Source organism: Erythrolamprus reginae, chromosome 2 (assembly GCF_031021105.1).
Source record: "Erythrolamprus reginae isolate rEryReg1 chromosome 2, rEryReg1.hap1, whole genome shotgun sequence".
Classification (NCBI taxonomy): domain Eukaryota; kingdom Metazoa; phylum Chordata; class Lepidosauria; order Squamata; family Dipsadidae; genus Erythrolamprus; species Erythrolamprus reginae.
The window spans coordinates 230,031,963-230,049,396 of record NC_091951.1 but is presented as its reverse complement, the minus strand read 5'-3'; the positions used below and the strand labels follow the sequence as shown (position 1 = coordinate 230,049,396).

The 17,434-nt window shown below is 43.8% G+C and overlaps 1 protein-coding gene across 1 annotated transcript in view; it reads left to right on the top strand.

Moving 5' to 3' along the window:
• Window positions 1-15,466, top strand: part of LOC139158849 (perilipin-3-like) — a 41,614-nt gene extending 26,148 nt beyond the window's left edge. Inside the window, exons 4-6 of the mRNA XM_070736190.1 lie at window positions 10,451-10,638; window positions 13,502-13,630; window positions 14,759-15,466. Coding sequence (XP_070592291.1) covers window positions 10,451-10,638; window positions 13,502-13,630; window positions 14,759-15,112 — 671 coding nt within the window. The 3' untranslated portion in view covers window positions 15,113-15,466. The remainder of the gene's footprint in view (window positions 1-10,450; window positions 10,639-13,501; window positions 13,631-14,758) is intronic.
• Window positions 15,467-17,434: the final 1,968 nt, after the last annotated feature.

Below are 17,434 nucleotides of genomic sequence, written 5' to 3'. Positions count from 1 at the left end.
TCTCCTGGAGCAGAGTAGATGATCACCAGGTAAGTGAACAATACTGGAAGAAGCCAGGATACCATTTAAGGATCAAACTGTGTGTAACAAGGATAGAACCCAGAATGGATTTTCTAATCTATTTCATAGATTTATAAAGATCTGCAGGCCCATAGGCTCCTAGTTTTATCACAGTAAAACTATCAAAGAACTTAAGAACATGCTGAGGAAAACTTTTGTACTCCTTAAATACAATGCTCAAAAAAATAAAGGGAACGCTTAAACAACACAATATAACTCTAAGTAAATCAAATTTCTGTGAAATCAAACTGTCCACTTAGGAAGCAACACTGACAATTTCACATGCTGTTGTGCACATTCAACTTTGTACAGAGCAAAGTATTCAGTGAGAATTTTTCATTCATTCAGATCTAGGGTGTGTTGTTTGAGTGTTCCCTTCATTTTTTTGAGCAGTATGCATTCTTACATTGTACTGTTTTTAAGCTCACAGTAATGTGCTGAGAAACTAAAGTTCAGCAGTATCGGTTTACTATTTATTCAGTTTTACATACCAGCATGAATCGTAACTTCATTGAAAATATGATCTAACTGCAGTTCAGCAAGGTAGAGCTGTTCTGCGATCCAGCAAGATGGTGACTCTATGGTATCTTATTTCTTAGTGTCCATCCAAAGGTTTGGTGATGTGCCATTAATCGGTTCTACTTATGAGTGGGTTTTGTCTCCCTATACTTTTGCCAAGCAGTCTCATCCAGCTATCCAAGCAGTCTTTGAGATGGCAGAGACGGATATGAAGAGTATTGCAAGAAGCACAGAGCCTCTTCTCCACATATTTGAACCTCAACGTAAGTAATTGGTCATAGCTGGTAGGCTCACTCCAAACTATTCTTTGCCATGTCATTCTTCATCTTTTTGGCTTGGTTTTCCAATGTATGGCTTTTGAGATTGTCAGTAGGGATGCGGTGGCTCAGTGGCTAAGACACTGAGCTTGTCGATCGAAAGGTCAGCAGTTCAGCGGTTCGAATCCCTAGTACCGTATAATAGGATGAGCTCCTGTTACTTGTCCCAGCTTCTGCCAACCTAGCACTTTGAAAGCATATAAAAAATGCAAGTAGAAAAATAGGGACCACTTTTCGTGGGAAGGTAACAGTGTGCCTCTGGTGTTTCATCATGCCGGCCACATGACCACGGAGACATCTTTGAATAGTGCCTGGTCTTTGTTTGCAACATAGTTTCTGATCTTTATTAATTGAGAGTGGGCGGGAGAGGGGAGAGAATCTTCTATTACTGATTAACAAAATTCTCCCCTTTCATGTGTATCTTGCAATTTACGGTATCTCAAAATCCAAGAGGAACCAGAACTTTTCCGAGACTGAGTTCCCTACTTTCTACTCTCTGGGATTAAAGTTCCGGGGTGGGTGGGTGGGTGTGAAGAACAATACAGACCTATTACAAGACCATGGACAAAACAGATGAATTACTGTAGCTTAGTACAATTTTTAAAAATTAAAACGTTCCAGAGATTGTGATGTCTATTGCTTTCCGCAGAAGCCAAGTTTCCGGCACTGCGCATGAGCCGCCATCTTGTTTTTGGTTTTTTATAAAAAATATTTTGCAAATTTTGGGCCCCTGCGCTTTGCGCGCACACGCCCACATGGCGCAGGAGGAAGCGAATGGCAACGAGGTAAGTTAGAACCCACCCTTTACCTAAATGAGTGCATAGCATTGCAATCCCACCTTTATGTGATTACTTTCCTTTATCATTACACTGCAGCATAAAACAATATCGCATTTTGTAAATTCTAAGTAGCATAAAAACCAAATGCAACTAGAATCCAGTTGTTGAACATAACTGGGAATCTTTTAAGTAATCAAATCTTTTTTTCATCTTTACTGTTTACAGTTTCTTTTGCAAATATGTTTGCCTGTAGGAATCTTTACAGGCTACAACACAAATATCCTATTATGCAACAGACGGTGGACCAGGTAATCACTTGACCTTCCATAATATTAGATTGACTGCAGTGTATGCATGGTTCTTTTAGGATATTGTTTTATTATATTATTGATTTTAATCTGATTGTTCTATTTCCCTATTTTACTATTGTTGTATTTATCTTACGTGTTAGCAGCTCTGACTCCGTTTTGGAATAAATAAGTAAGTAAGTAAGTGAGTGAGTAAGTAAGTAAGTAAGTAAGTAAGTAAATAAATAAATAAATAAATAAAAATATCATAAATATAAATATCATATCTATCTGTGTAGATTCATGTAACCAACATGTGACATTTTACATTTCATTGAATTTCAAACTCCCAACGTCCTTAGGACAGGGAATGTGAAGGATGCAGGGCATTGTAATTCAGCAAGACTTAGAAGACCACAAATTCTCTTTCTCTCTCTACTATAGTCAGTACAAGAGATAAGTGATCAACTTCATGAGAATGGATTTCAGACATAGCTGTTATCAGCAGGTGCTGAACCAACCAGGTCATGCTGAAATGCCAACCAGCCTTTTCTTCCTATGGGTGGGAAAAAAAGACATTTTATTTTCTCCTTTAAATATTTCACCTTCCAAATTTTTGGACTAGTAGGATTCCTCCAGCAAACACTTTAAAATGCTTTTTTGCCTTTTTTATAAAAAATGTAAAACAGCCCCTTATGTTTAGTAGGGTCCATGTGAGGGTAAAACGTTTGGGCTTGGCATGTCAAAATTTTGGAAAACAGTTAACGTTTTTATTTTATTTATTCACATTTCTGAATTGCCTATCTCCCTCAGAGGGGGACTCTTACGTGTGTGTGTCACACAAGAACACATGAGAAATAATTTTTTACATATTTTGAAAAGTATCAAACAATTGTACGATTCCTCAGAATCTGCCATGTCATTTACCTTCAGGTGGTGTTTTTTCTGTTGACATGTCTCTGAGGCAGCTCCGGATCACACGAGGCCTCACATTCTTTTTTTGTGTAGGTTCTGTGGCTTCTGAAAACTATCTGATACTTGCCTGATTTTTAGAGCCTCCAGAGGTTGTGCAAGAGCGTGGCCCCCTCGCACAACCTCCAGAGGCTGCATGGCAACGCACACATACCCCCATTCTCATGCAGCTCCCAAGATGTCAGATAATTGCATGAGAACAGCATGTGCTTTTGAGAATAGTTGTTAGGTGTTGGTAAACACTAGTGTGTTACCCAAAACATGCCATATTTGACATGCGCTCCCTAGGTTCAGCAGCATCATTACTCCTATTAGCAGGGTAATTGAGTTCCAGATTTATAAACCATTTGACTGGCTTTGCGGGTATTTTCATATATAAAAGTTTTTTCTTGGGAATCTTTGTTTCATTTCTTACCCTGACCCATTGCTCAGTATTCCTAGAACATGCTAATCAATTTGGTTTGTGCACAGATAGTCCTCTACAGTGTTCCCCCGAGTATCGCGAGGGTTACGTTCCAAGACCCCTCGCGATACTCGATTTTTCGCAATGTAGTGGTGCGGAAGTAAAAACACCATCTGCGCATGCGCGCCCCTTTTTCCATGGCCGGACATGCGCAGATGGTGTTTTTACTTCCGCACCTGGGAAGACCCAGCAGCTGAGGAGCCGCCTGCCTGCCCGCTTGTCCGCCGCTTGTCCGCTTGTCCGCCGCTTGTCCACTTGTCCGGCCGCTGCTTTTCCGCCCGCCTCTTGTCCGCCGCTTGTCCGCTTGTCCGGCCGCCGCTTTTCCTCTTGTCCGCCGCTTTTCCGCTTTTCCGGCCGCCGCTTTTCCGCCGCTTGTCCGCTTTTCCGCCGCTTGTCCGCCGCTAGTCCGCTTGTCCGCCGCTTGTCCGCTTGTCCGGCCGCCGCTTGTCCGCCGCTTGTCCGCTTGTCCGGCTGCCACTTTTCTTCTCCGGCCGCCGCTTGTCCGGCCGCCGCTCGTCCGCCGCTCTGGGACTTGAAGACCCAGGGAAGGTTCCTTCGGCCGCCCAGCAGCTCATCTGCTCGGCAGCGCAGTAGCAGCGAGGAGCCGAAGATGGGGTTTCCCCGTTGCCCACGCAACGGGGAAACCCTATCTTTGGCTCCTCGCTGCGACTGCGCTGCCGAGCAGATCAGCTGCTAGGCGGCCGAAGGAACCTTCCCTGGGTGCCGCCCGCCGCTCGAGAGCAAGAGGGGGAGAGATAGAGAAAGAGAGAGAAGGAAAGAAAGAGATGAGAGAGGGAGGAAGAGAGTGTGAGAGAGGAAGAAGCAAGATAGAGAAAGAGAGAGAGAAAGAAAGATGAGAAAGGAAGGGAGTGACGTCATCGGGTGAAAAAATCGCAATATAGCATTTCGCAAAGATCGAGATCGCGAAACTCGGGGGATCACTGTACTTAACAACCATTCATTTAGTGACCATTCCAAGTTAATAACGGCACTGAAAAAAGTAGCTTGAGGGGTTTTCACAATTAATGACCATTACAACATCCCCATGGTTGCATGATCAAAATTTGGGTGCTTGGCAATTGGCATGTATAGATGACAGTTGCACTGTCTGTGGTTAGGTTAGGTTAAGTTTATTGGATTTATATGCCGCCCCTCTCTGCAAACTCGGGGCGGCTCACAACAATAATAAAAAAACAAAAACAAAAACAAACAAACAAAAAAAACAGCACAGTACATAATACCAAATCCAATGCCCACCCATCTAGTTACAATTTAAAATTAATAATCTCATAAAAACAGTATATATAAAAAAACAGGCACACTGTCAATCAATCAACAAAACAACATGGGCAAGGGGGAGGTGTTTTAGTTCCCCCATGCCTGACGGCAAAGGTGGGTCTTAAGGAGTTTACGAAAGGCAGGGAGGGTGGGGGCAATCCTAATCTCAGGGGGGAGCTGGTTCCAGAGGGTCGGGGCCCCCACAGAGAAGGCTCTTCCCCTGGGTCCCGCCAGACGACATTGTTTAGTCGATGGGACCCGGAGAAGGCCAACTCTGTGGGACCTAACCGGTCGCTGGGATTCGTGCGGCAGGAGGCGGTCCCGAAGATATTCTGGTCCGGTGCCATGAAGGGCTTTATAGGTCATAACCAACACTTTGAATTGTGACCGGAAACTGATCGGCAACCAATGCAGACTGCGGAGTGTTGGAGTGATATGGGCATACTTGGAGAAGCCCATAATTGCTCTCGCAGCTGCATTCTGCACGATCTGAAGTTTCCGAACACTTTTCAAAGGTAGCCCCATGTAGAGAGCATTACAGTAGTCGAGCCTCGAGGTGATGAGGGCATGAGTGACTGTGAGCAATGACTCCCGGTCCAAATAGGGCCGCAAGTGGCGCACCAGGCGAACCTGGGCAAACGCCCCCCTCGCCACAGCTGAAAGGTGTTTTTCTAATGTGATCTGTGGATCGAGGAGGACGCCCAAGTTGCGGACCCTCTCTGAGGGGGTCAATAATTCCCCCCCCCAGGGTAATGGACGGACAGATAGAATTGTCCTTGGGAGGCAAAACCCACAGCCACTCCGTCTTGTCTGGGTTGAGTTTGAGTTTGTTGACACCCATCCAGGCCCCAACAGCCTCCAGGCACCGTCACATCACTTCCACTGCTTTGTTGACTGGACATGGGGTGGAGATGTACAACTGGGTATCATCGGCATATTGATGATACCTCACCCCATGCCCTTGGATGATCTCACCCAGCGGTTTCATGTACATATTAAATAGCAGGGGGGAGAGGACCGACCCCTGAGGCACCCCACAAGGAAGAAACCTCGGGGTCGACCTCTGACCCCCCACTAACACCGACTGCGACCGCCCGGAGAGGTAGGAGGAGAACCACTGAAGAACAGTGCCTCCCACTCCCAACCCCTCCAGCCGGCGCAGAAGGATACCATGGTCGATGGTATCGAAAGCCGCTGAGAGGTCAAGGAGCACCAGGACAGAGGACAAGCCCCTGTCCCGGGCCCGCCAGAGATCATCCATCAACGCGACCAAAGCAGTTTCCGTGCTGTAGCCCGGCCTGAATCCAGACTGCTGAGGACCTAGATAATCGGCTTCATCCAAGGACCGCTGGAGTTGAAGTGCCACCACCTTCTCGACAACCTTCCCCATGAAGGGAAGGTTGGAGACTGGACGGTAGTTATTAAGCACGACTGGGTCCAGGGAAGGCTTCTTGAGGAGGGGGCGCACAACCGCCTCCTTATAAAGGGGCGGAAAAGGCCCCCTCCCCAAGGAGGCATTGACAATCTCCTTGACCCAGTTCCGTGTCACCCCTTGACTGGCCAAAACCAGCCAAGAGGGACACAGATCCAGTAAACAGGTGGCGGAACTCACAGCTCCAATGGCCTTGTCCACTTCATCAGGTGTCACCAAGTCAAACTCCCCCCAGACAGATGGACAAAGACGTTTAGCCGCAGTCACCTCAACTGACTCATTGTCAGTCGACTCTGCTTCACAATTGGAGTCGAGGTCCGCTCGGATCCGGGCGATTTTATCAGCGAAAAACGTGTTAAAATCCTCGGCACTACTCTGCAAGGGCTCCCCAATTCCCCTCTGATTAAGAAGGGAGCGGGTTACCCTAAACAGAGCGGCCAGGCGGGATTCCGCTGATGCAATCAAGGCGGCATGATACGCGCATCTTGCCGCCTTGAGCGCCACTTTGTAAGTCTTAATATGAGCTCTTACAAGTGTTCGATCGGATTTGGACTTACTCTTCCTCCATCGCTTCTCCAGATGTCTCTTCTGGCGCTTCAACACCCGGAGCTCCTCGTTGAACCATGGAGCTCTACGGGGTCTAGTGCTGCGGAGAGGTCGCAACGGCGCAATCCAGTCAAGAGCCTCCCCTGCAGCCTTGTTCCAGGCCTCAGCAAGAGACTCTGCCGAACTGTGGACAAGTGTATCTGGAATAACCCCAAGCGCCGTCTGGAAACCTTCTGGATCCATCAGGCGTCTGGGGCGGAACCTCCTAATTGGATCCGCCTCCCTGCGGGGAAGGATTGGAGCCAGGAAGTTAAGCCGCAGTAGGAAATGATCTGACCACGACAAAGGCAACACTTCTAAGCCCCTTAATCTCAGATCATTACTCAATTGCTCAGAGAGGAATATCATATCGGGTGCGTGCCCACCCTCATGAGTCGGACCCTGAACTACTTGAGTCAGGTCCATGGCTGTCATGGTGGCCATGAACTCCTGTGCCAGTCCAGAGGAACCGCCGAGCGACGACAGATTGAAGTCCCCCAGGACGATAAGTCCGGGGAACTCCACCGCCAGCCCGGCCACCTCCTCGAGTAGCACAGGCAGGGCTGTTGACATGCAGCTGGGAGGCAGGTACGTGAGTAACAAGCCCACCTGAACCCCTAAGTCCAACTTCACCAGGAGGGACTCGCAACCCGCAACCTCTGGAGCAATGAGCCTACGCAGGCCAAGACTCTCCCTGGCTATAATAGCCACTCCTCCCCCCCTTCCCTGGGGTCGAAGTTGGTGCCATACCCGAAACCCAGCTGGGCAAATTTCAGAGAGAGGAACTCCTCCCTCCGGGCCCAGCCAGGTTTCGGTCACACAAGCCAGGTTGGCCTCCTCATCCAGGATCAGATCCCGGATGAGGAGAGCTTTATTTACCACCGACCTGGCATTGAGTAGCAACAACTTGAGCCCAGGGCCAGAATTACACTCATCACCAGTGCCTTGAGTTAAGCTCATGGAGCCTGAAGAAGGGATCGCTACTAAGCAGCGATCCCTCCTTCCCCTGGAATGGCTAGCTCCATGGCTTCCGCCATACCTGCCTCTCCCCAGCAAGACCGGGATATTTTGACCCTCTGCCACCCCAGAGATAAGTGTCCCCTCCCCTCCTGCCCTTCCAACGTCAGGTGTGCCAAAAATTCCATTCATGTCATATTCATTCATTCCATACATATTATAATCCCCCCCACCCACTCCATTCCATCTATCGCCCCTTCCCATTCATTTTCATTCACAGTATTCCATTTATTCCAATAATTACTAAAATAGTCCCATTCATTCATGCCATCACTACCATCCTCCCATCCACTTAAAAATCCCCACAATAATTTAATTAAAAAGAGTTAATATAAAACTAGCAGTTCATATTATTAAAAATATTAATTATTAAAAATATAGATAAATATAGGTAATAAAAATAAAAGTATAGGTAGAAGATATTTCAACTGGTCAGCTAATTAATCAATTAAGCCAAGTTCATATAGATATCATCCAGTCTAAAAAGGTGAGTCCAAGGGATGTATGATGTTATTAGTAGGACAAACAGTCCTGAGTATAAACTCTGTCCTCTGTCCTCCCAGGCTTTCTCTTTGCCACTGTCGTTGTTATCAGCTTTCTCACCTCCACGGCACCCCCGGTCTCTCATGGGTCGCCCCAAATATCTACCAGTACCTCTGCTGTTATTTGAGAGGTATCTCTGTATCTCCTGGTCTTCGGTTATAGCATCCAGCAGCCACAAGGTTTTCATACTGTCAATTTCAATCTGGCAGTCTCTCACAATCTCCTTGTTCACTATAATGGCAGGCCCTCCTTCTTCCAGGCACTCCAGCACCGAGTATGTCCACCGCAAAGCCCTCCGACGTCGAGCGTGCCCACCATGTAACCACTCGGCGTCCAGCGTCTATCCGGTAGATCCCGTTGTTTTGGGGAACGTCCTGCTGTTGTGGGGGACGTTTTCCTCCATCTACTTTCCTCCTCGGCCCGTGCACAGTCCGCCCAGCATGCTGGCCCTGAACATTCGCACGCTCGCTCGCTCCTTCTCAATGCCTCTCCACCTCTCCTTTTCCACCTCTGTCCGTGTCGGTATGGGTCAATGCCGGGCGGCAACCCCCACTCTTCTTATCTCTGCCAGCCCCCGGGTTGAGCCTCAATGTGATTGCAACAATACCGCTCCCCCCACTGCAGAATGCTCTTAAAAAGCGTGGATTCAGGGCAGAATCAAGCCAGCTCGGTCACGGTCGCCATTTTCCGAGCCCCAGCTGATCGGGGCTCCCAGCTTTCTCACAGCAGGAAATAAAGAGAAAAGCACTGCCGAGACACAAGGTAACACGATCCTCCGAAACGGGGGAGTCTAATCCTTCTGAACTATCTGTTGTTTTTCAAAATTAACTGAAAAATTTCCCTATATTTGATCTTAATGGCGTAGTCCAGCGTCTTGTGTGTCTTGTGTGATCACAATTTCTAATCTTACCAGCTGACATATGACAATGTCATTGTCAGTTTCACTTAACAACTACATAATTTGCTTAACTTTTATGGCAAAAGATGTAAAATGGGATAAAACTCGCTTAACTGCCTTGCTTAGATAATGGAAATTTGGGCTCAATTGTGGTTGTAGGTTGAGGACTATCTGTATATTTGTTGTTGTTGTTTTTTAAAGGTAATTGCTGCACTAAAAGCAAACTGAAGAAATAAAATTCAAATTGGATGCAAAAATGACACATACCCTGTTTTCCCCAAATAAGACATCCCCTGATAATCGGACCTTTGAGCGATTGGCAATAAGGCCAAACGCTTATTTCAGGGTTCAAAACAATATAAGACAGGGTCTTATTTTGGGGGAACACAGTAACCCAAATTTAGAGAGGAAGATACAGTATATATGCGCTGGTGCTTAATTCTGTCAATTTTCTTCATTCTTCTCTTTTTGGATTTTCACTGCCAGATCATGACAAATGCCATTGAATCTATTTATACCAAATTAACTGAAGTAAAGGACATTATGGATACCATGCTAAATATAAGCATCGAAGCTGCCGCGGAGAGCGTGGAAGTAACGTTGTGTTCAGCGAGGAGTGCTGTGGACACCATTATGGATATCGACATGGCACAGATGATGGCCAGTAGTGTTGACAAGATTATCTTCAAATCGGATGACTTATTAGAGCACTTTCTGCCAATCACGGATGAGGAATTTTGTAAGACTATGCGGTTCCCTCTCTTGATTATCCACATTTTTAATAAGTTTGACCTCTAAATTTATTTACTTCTTTTATTTCTACAGCTATCTATCTCTGCCAAGTGACTCTGGATGGCATATAATTCTAAAACTGTAAAACAGTTACTTTTTTAATCCAAATGTATACAATAGCTGAGATAGTTAACCAACTAACAGTATTTCTTCTTTCATTCATTCAGTTTTAAAAACTTATTCATTTGAGTAAAGTTTAAAACATCTGAAAGTCATTAGCTAGAAAAAGTAGACCAAGAATGCATTTGCTGGCCTAGTAAAGATATACAATATTGAAAATATGTCAGAAGTAAGCATTGGGAGGTATTATTATTATTGTTGTTGTTGTTGTTGTTGTTGTTATTATTATTATTATTTATTAGACTTGTATGCCGCCCTTCTCCAAGGACTTAGGTATGCTAAACAGATTAGATTAGTTATTTTTAAAAACCACGGAATCTAATATTTTGTAGCTTATTTTGGGGATTGTGAATGGGGATCTCTTTTGATCTAATTGTTGTTTGTTTAGTTGCCATTGCATTTTCGGACCGCTCTGGAGCAGCCTCTCTTGAAAATCAGGAAGGAGAGCCAACTTACTACAGGCGCCTGAGTTCCTTGTCGATGAAGCTCTGTAGTCGAGCCTACCAGCATTCTCGGATAAAGATCAAACTGGGTGCAGAGCAGGCATTGCTCCAGCTTGAACAGCTCTTCTACTTGGTAAGAAACTCAGTCATTCTCTGCTATGTTTGGGAAATAAAAGGAAAGGGTGAATAGTCAGACCTTATTGGGCCATGTAAGTTGCTGAATGGTCTCTTTAGCAAATAGCCCAAGCAGCTGAACTCAGGGACATTGATTCAGCCATGGAATGGAGGCAGACTGTTTTCTATAAAGCAGTGATGGCGAACCTTGTTTCCCTCATGTGCCAATAGAGCATGCGTGCGCGCTATTGTGCATCTGCGAGTGCCCACACCCATAACTCAATGCCTGGGGAGGGCGAAACGCCTTCCCCCACCCCCTGGAGTCTGGAACTGGCCTGTTTCTCAACTTCTGGTGGGCCCAGTAGGCTCATGTTTCACCTTCCCCAGGCTCTAAAGGCTTCTCTGGAGCCAGGGGAGGGTAAAAAATGCCCCCCCTCATCCCCCTAGAGGCTCTCCAGAAGCCAGAAATGCCCTCCCAGAGCCTCTGTGCTAGCCAAAAATCATCTGGCCGGCACACACATACACGTTGAAGCTGAGCTAGGGCAAAGGCTCGCGTGCCAGCAGATACTGTTCTGCATGCCACCTACAGCACCCGTGCCATAGATTCACCATCACTGCTATAGAGTCATTTGCAGGTTCACAGAGATGTTATTGAAGAAGCTGACATTTAATATACTGTACATAGCAAAACTCTTAAAAGATATTTGATTTAAAATATATTAAAAGATAAATTGGGCTGATGATGAATGATGGTTACAATAACCTAACTGTAATAGCTACTACTCATTTGGCTGAATCACTTTGGGCCATACCCACACTGAGCCCAATCCACCTCACAGGGTGATGGTTGTAGGGAAATTAGAAGAAAGTATTGGGTATGTTCACTGCCTTGAGTTACTTATGAAAAGGACAAAGGCAGGATATAAATATTCCGGTGTCTAAATCTTGTTCTACCATTAGTATCCAGTAAAAGGTTAATGAGCAGCTGGATTGAGTTATGTAGATTTGGATTTGGTCTAAAAATAAGGGCTTTGCACAATGTATATGTTAACCAGGTAGTCTGCCTGCAGTGCTGTTTTTAGGGACTGTGCATTGTGTCTTCCACTTGGATTCTTGCTTAACAGTCTATCTACAGCAATCTTTCTTAGCATTGAAGATGTTAAGAAATTTAACTTCCAGATAGGATGGCCTTTGCTAAGAATTGTAGAAATTGAAATCCAGAGAATCAAATCAAAGTTTCCAAGGTTGAGAAACACAGACCTTAATGAGATTCAGAATGGGGGGAAAAACATCAACATTTTCTTGTATTATAGCAAATCTGCTCATCTTTTGTGCATAGGTTCTTCCTGCTTGACTTCATGTGGATTCAACCTTTTCATTAATAAAAAAAATTGTGCTATCTTCGCCAATTTGATGCTTTCCAGATGTACTGGATTGTAATTATACAGTATAATCTCCATTTGGCATGGCCATTTTGTCATGCAACAATGTAGTGGAGTGCCTTGTATGCTCTGATCTTAAGTGAGCGCAGAATACTCACCTGGAAGCATTAATGGCAAATTCAAGCTGGTGACTTTTTGATTAGAAAGCAGTGTTGAAAATGAGTTCAATTTTGCTTGTTAATATAACTCCAGAATAATTGCTTGTTTGGAACTCTTCACACAAGCTTAGTACATTTTAATGGTCTGATTTCTATTCGAGGAATAGGCAGGAGCATTGGTAGAAACTTTTGAAGCACTCTTCCAAAAATAGTTTTCCAGCTTTTCTAATCTGGCCGTGTCTGGGAGAGGATGAGAGATGTGGTGTAAGATACTTGCAAGATACCAAGTTGAGACTGCTTTAGGGCAGTTCACTACTGTAAAGAAAAATTCAATTCTAAGGGACTTAAGTAAATCTCTGACCCCAGGACAGATGAAAATCCATGTATCTCTGGAATATGAGTGGACATATGCCAATTTTTTGGGGGGGGGGTGTCATTTATGGGGCTTGAGGAATGGAATATCCAAAGCTGAAAGAGATTTAAGTATTTTCTCTCACTGGAGGAATTTTAAAAGGTGAGGTGGATGCTTTAAACATCTGCAAAGCTTGAAGTTCCAATTTGTTCCTTTAATCCTCTGTCCAATAGTAACCTTCCCCCCCCCACACACACACAAATATTCACTACAACTACTTTGGTCATGTTAGAAGATCACTAGCAATGCCCTCTGAGGTTCCCAGGCCAAAATGAGCCTTGTTTATTAATGCTAATGTGAAAGGCTACAGCAATTATATAATGAAGAAAAAATGCCCAGCTGATTGTGCACTGGTTCTTTTTTATTTTGTCTGTTGGGGGAAAATATTTTCTTTTTTTTTAAAGAAAACTATTACATTTCAATAAGAGATCATATATAAAGAAAGAAAAAGTATTACAGAAGCATAGAATGACTAGGAAAGAATGGTTCAGAAAAAAGTCAAAATAATGCAGAAAAACAAGAAAAAACAGAGTAATTTCTGACTTTCAGTGCTGTTGTAACTTTGAACAGTCACAAAATGAATAGTTATAGGTCAAGGGCTACCTATACTTCCTGAATAAACTTGATGGAAGTTCCTTAAGAGATTTTTCTGAATAATTGAAGATAGCAATAGCTATTACTACCCTCAGAATTTTGCCCCGCAAAAAACTAGGTCCTCATTTTACCAGCTTCACAAGCAGCCGTCAGAAATAGCCTGCAGTTCTAGATTCTAACCACTGCGCCGCTGTGGCTCTTATGATAAGAGTAGGGAATGTGTAGCTCTGGCCTTTGAGCCAAAACTGTAGTTACGATGCCAAACGCAAAACACTAGGCTTGAGTGCATGATTTTTTTCTTTCCCTTTTCCTTTTTTTTTTTTTGCTTTTTTGTAGCTAAAATATACCAAGGAGGAATTGGACTACAAAGTTCACAGAGGTCACGAAAAAATGTACCAAATGTGGAAGGAATGGTACAAAGGAGAACCTAAGCAGGATCAGAGCAATGGAGCCAATCAGACAGAGGTATCTCAGCATGAGAATGATTCATCTTTTGAAGATACTAAAAAAATAGGGAATGGCCATTGCTCAGTGAAGATTCTGCCTTGACAATGGTTTGTGGCTAGGCATACTGGGTAAACCTAGACAATTATGATTTATTTGGTAATTATTATTCATTATTAAATAGATTAAATCAGGGATGGTGAACCTATGGCACATGTGGTGGAATGCGAAGCCATTTCTGACGGCACGTGAGGCATTGCCCTCTGTCAGCCTCCTGAAGCCATTTTGCTCCAGCAAAAACTGGAACAAAGCCTCCTGGCCTGTTTTTTTGCCATCTCCAGGCTTCAGGAGGGTTTTCTGAACCCTGGGCAAGGGCAAAAAAAGGCCCTAAAAGCCTATTGGAAGTCCGGAGGCTTCAGTGAGGCCTGTCCGCATATGTGGAAGGGCAGCGCAGGGGGGGTTGTGTGCATGCGGTGGGGGAGAGCATTGCATTACAGATGTGGGTACACACACGCGCCCTATCACCCGCAAGCGCATCCTTTTGGCACCCGGATCAAAAACGTTTCGCCAACACTGGACTAAATCTTTATCCCCAGTGGCTGACGCAAATTGGATCTTGCAACATTATTAAACAAACTATATATTTATGCAAAAATTATTCCCAGAACCAGAAGAGAGTTGGTGTGTTTCTCAGGATGTATGAAAAGGCTAAGATGAAGAGCTGGGTCTAAGATCCTTTATAGAACATACACAACATACAGAAAATTGTTTGAGGAAGAAAAGAGGGAGGAGATTTGAATTCTGCCACCTGGCATGTACTGCATGGCTGAAATCAAGGGAACGGCAATCAACAATGGTGTCTCCATGCATAAACAAGAATATTCAGTTGCCCTATGTCCGTCTGTCAATCTCTCTCCCCACCCCCTCCCTCCCTTCAGATAATCCCATAGATCAGGGGTAGGCAAAGTTGGCTCTTCTATGACATGTAGACTTCAACTCCCAGAATGCCTGAGCTAGCATGATTGGCTCAGGAATTCTGGGAGTTGAAGTCCATAAGTCATAGAAGAGCCAACTTTGCCTACCCCTGCCATAGATGAACACCTATGATGTTCAATTAACAGATCTTTTTGTTCATTTCTTTCATAACAGATGGAATCCCATTCTCTAGCCACATCCTACACTGTTGCACAGAAGATGCAGGAGGTCTGCCAGAATGTCTTAACCAACCTGCAGAGCCTTCCTGAACATCTTCAACATAAAGTCCAACAGGCTCAGTGTGATTTAACAGAGCTACAAGCTGTCCTCTCTACTGCCACATCCTTCCAGGATCTTCCCAGTGGCTTCATGAAAGAGACCACAGAGAAAATTAACAAGGCCAGGAAGGCTCTGTTTGAAGTCATGGAATATATAGCTAAATATACTTGTCAGCCATGGGTAGAGGGACCCTATTGTCCTGCTGAATATTCAGCAGAGGAATCCATAAAACACAATAACGTATATTAGTTCTTTACTCTTAATAATTTATGAAACAAATAACATATATCAATTCTTCCTATTAATAATATTAAGAACTGGGGTCTTCCGATGCATTCCTTGGACAAGACTTAGGTGGCTGGGCTCTTAGAAAATGAGAGAAATTAGTAAATGGATTGACCTTTTAAAAGTAATTATTAGCCACTTCCATATTATGCATGATTCTTTTAATATTATATAGTTGTAAGTGTACTTTATGTTGACTACTAGCCAAATACTCAACTGTATAACTTAAGAATTTTAATTACTATAGAGATCTAAGTTTTTAATAAGTGAGAGGCAATTGTACATTTGTTTACACAAATAAAATTGCAATTAAACAGCTGTGATGTGGCAATGTGTAAGTGGCTTGAAATAGCGGGTTCTAGTATTTGATCTGGTTCTTGAAGGTTGCAATTTATTATATTCCATTTTAGAGGTTAGATAGGTTGTTTGATTCATTCTTGCAGGCAACTTCAAAAGAAGTCTCTCACTAGGATCAGTTTCTCTGCACGTATGCAGCTCTATCAAAAACCTAACTGCCCAAAAATAGTTTAATTCCTTTTTATAAAGGTTCACTGATGTTAGACTTGCCTCCTGCTGCGCCCAATCTCAGAATTACTAGACATAGCTTATTAAACATACTAATATTTATTTATTCTTTGTCCAATATACAATACATATGAAATAGAATAGACATTAAGTAATATAAATAAAGATAGAAAGTAAGAAAGAAGAGAAGTAGAAGGAATGGAGAGAAAATATATGATATATGAGATAAGGAAAGACAATTGGACAGGGGACGATAGGCACATCAGTGCACTTATGTACGCCCCTTACTGGCCTCTTAGGAACCTGGAGAGATCAATCGTGGAGAGTCTTAGGGAGAAATGTTGGGGGCTGGGAGCTGACACCACTGAGTCCGGCAATGAGTTCCACGCTTCGACAACTCGATTGTTAAAGTCATATTTTTTACAGTCAAGTTTGGAGCGGTTAATATTAAGTTTGAATCTGTCGTTGACCGGAAGGACGTTGCCACATATGATCTTGTGGGCAATACTTAAATCGTGTTTTAGGTGCCGCAGTTCTAAGCTTTCAAGATCCAGGATAGTTAGTCTATTTTCGTAGGGTATTCTGTTTCGAGTGGAGGAGTGAAGGGCTCTTCTGGTGAAATACCTTTGGACGTTTTCGAGAGTGTTGATGTCTGAGATGTGGTGTGGGTTCCAGACAGATGAGCTGTATTCGAGAATGGGTCTGGCATAGGTTTTGTAGGCTCTAGTCAGTAGTGAGAGATTGCCAGAGCAGAAGCTACGTAGGATCAGGTTAACAACTCTGGAAGCCTTTTTGGCGATATTGTTGCAGTGGGCTTTAGCACTTAGGTCATTTGTTATTAGTATTCCAAGGTCTTTTACTGAGTGTGGGTTGGCTGAGAGAATTTGTTTATTCCGTTCATATATGTGGTTTGGATTCTTTTTGCCGATGTGGAGGGTAGAGCATTTGTTGGTTGATATTTGAAGTTGCCAGGTGTTAGACCAATCTGAGACAAAGTCGAGGTCTTTTTGGAGAGTGAGTGTGTTGTCAGTGGTGTTGAAAAGTTTCACATCGTCGGCAAAAAGCACACAGTTGCTTGCGATATTATCGCAGAGGTCATTGATGTACAGGATGAAAAGAGTAATAGAAATAAAAGTTCAGAAAGGACCAAACAGAAGGAGAGAAGAATTGGGTTCTTGCTCAAGTCTTTCATCAAAATAGTGCAGTGATAGAGGTTTTTGTGAAAGAGGTAGGTGAGGAGGATTTAGAGGGGGTTTTCAGGGACAAGGAGGAAATGAATGGCTAAAGAGGTCAGAAAGAACAATTGTTGTTAACTGTATGTGATAAGTTATTAACATGGTCGTTAAATGAATTTGGCTTCAGCATTGATTTTGCTTTTCAAACGATTGCAGTAGATGATCAGATTTATTTATTTATTTATTTAATTGGATTTGTATGCCGCCCCTCTCCGAGGACTCGAGGCAGCTCACAGCATTTACAAAAACCAGAACAATCATATAAATCCAATTAATACTACATTAAAAACAACCATTAAATTCTATTAAAAGAAAGTAAAACCTATGAAACCAATTATTCAACACTCATACTTGAAACATTCATTGATCAGGGGGAAGATGTAAATGTCCCAAGCCTGGCGGCAAAGATGAGTTTTTAAGCTCTTTTGGAAGGCAAGGAGGGTGGAGGCAGTGAGAATCTCTGGGGGGAGCTGATTCTAGAGGGTCGGGGCTCCCACAGAGAAGACTCTTCCCCTAGGTCCCACCA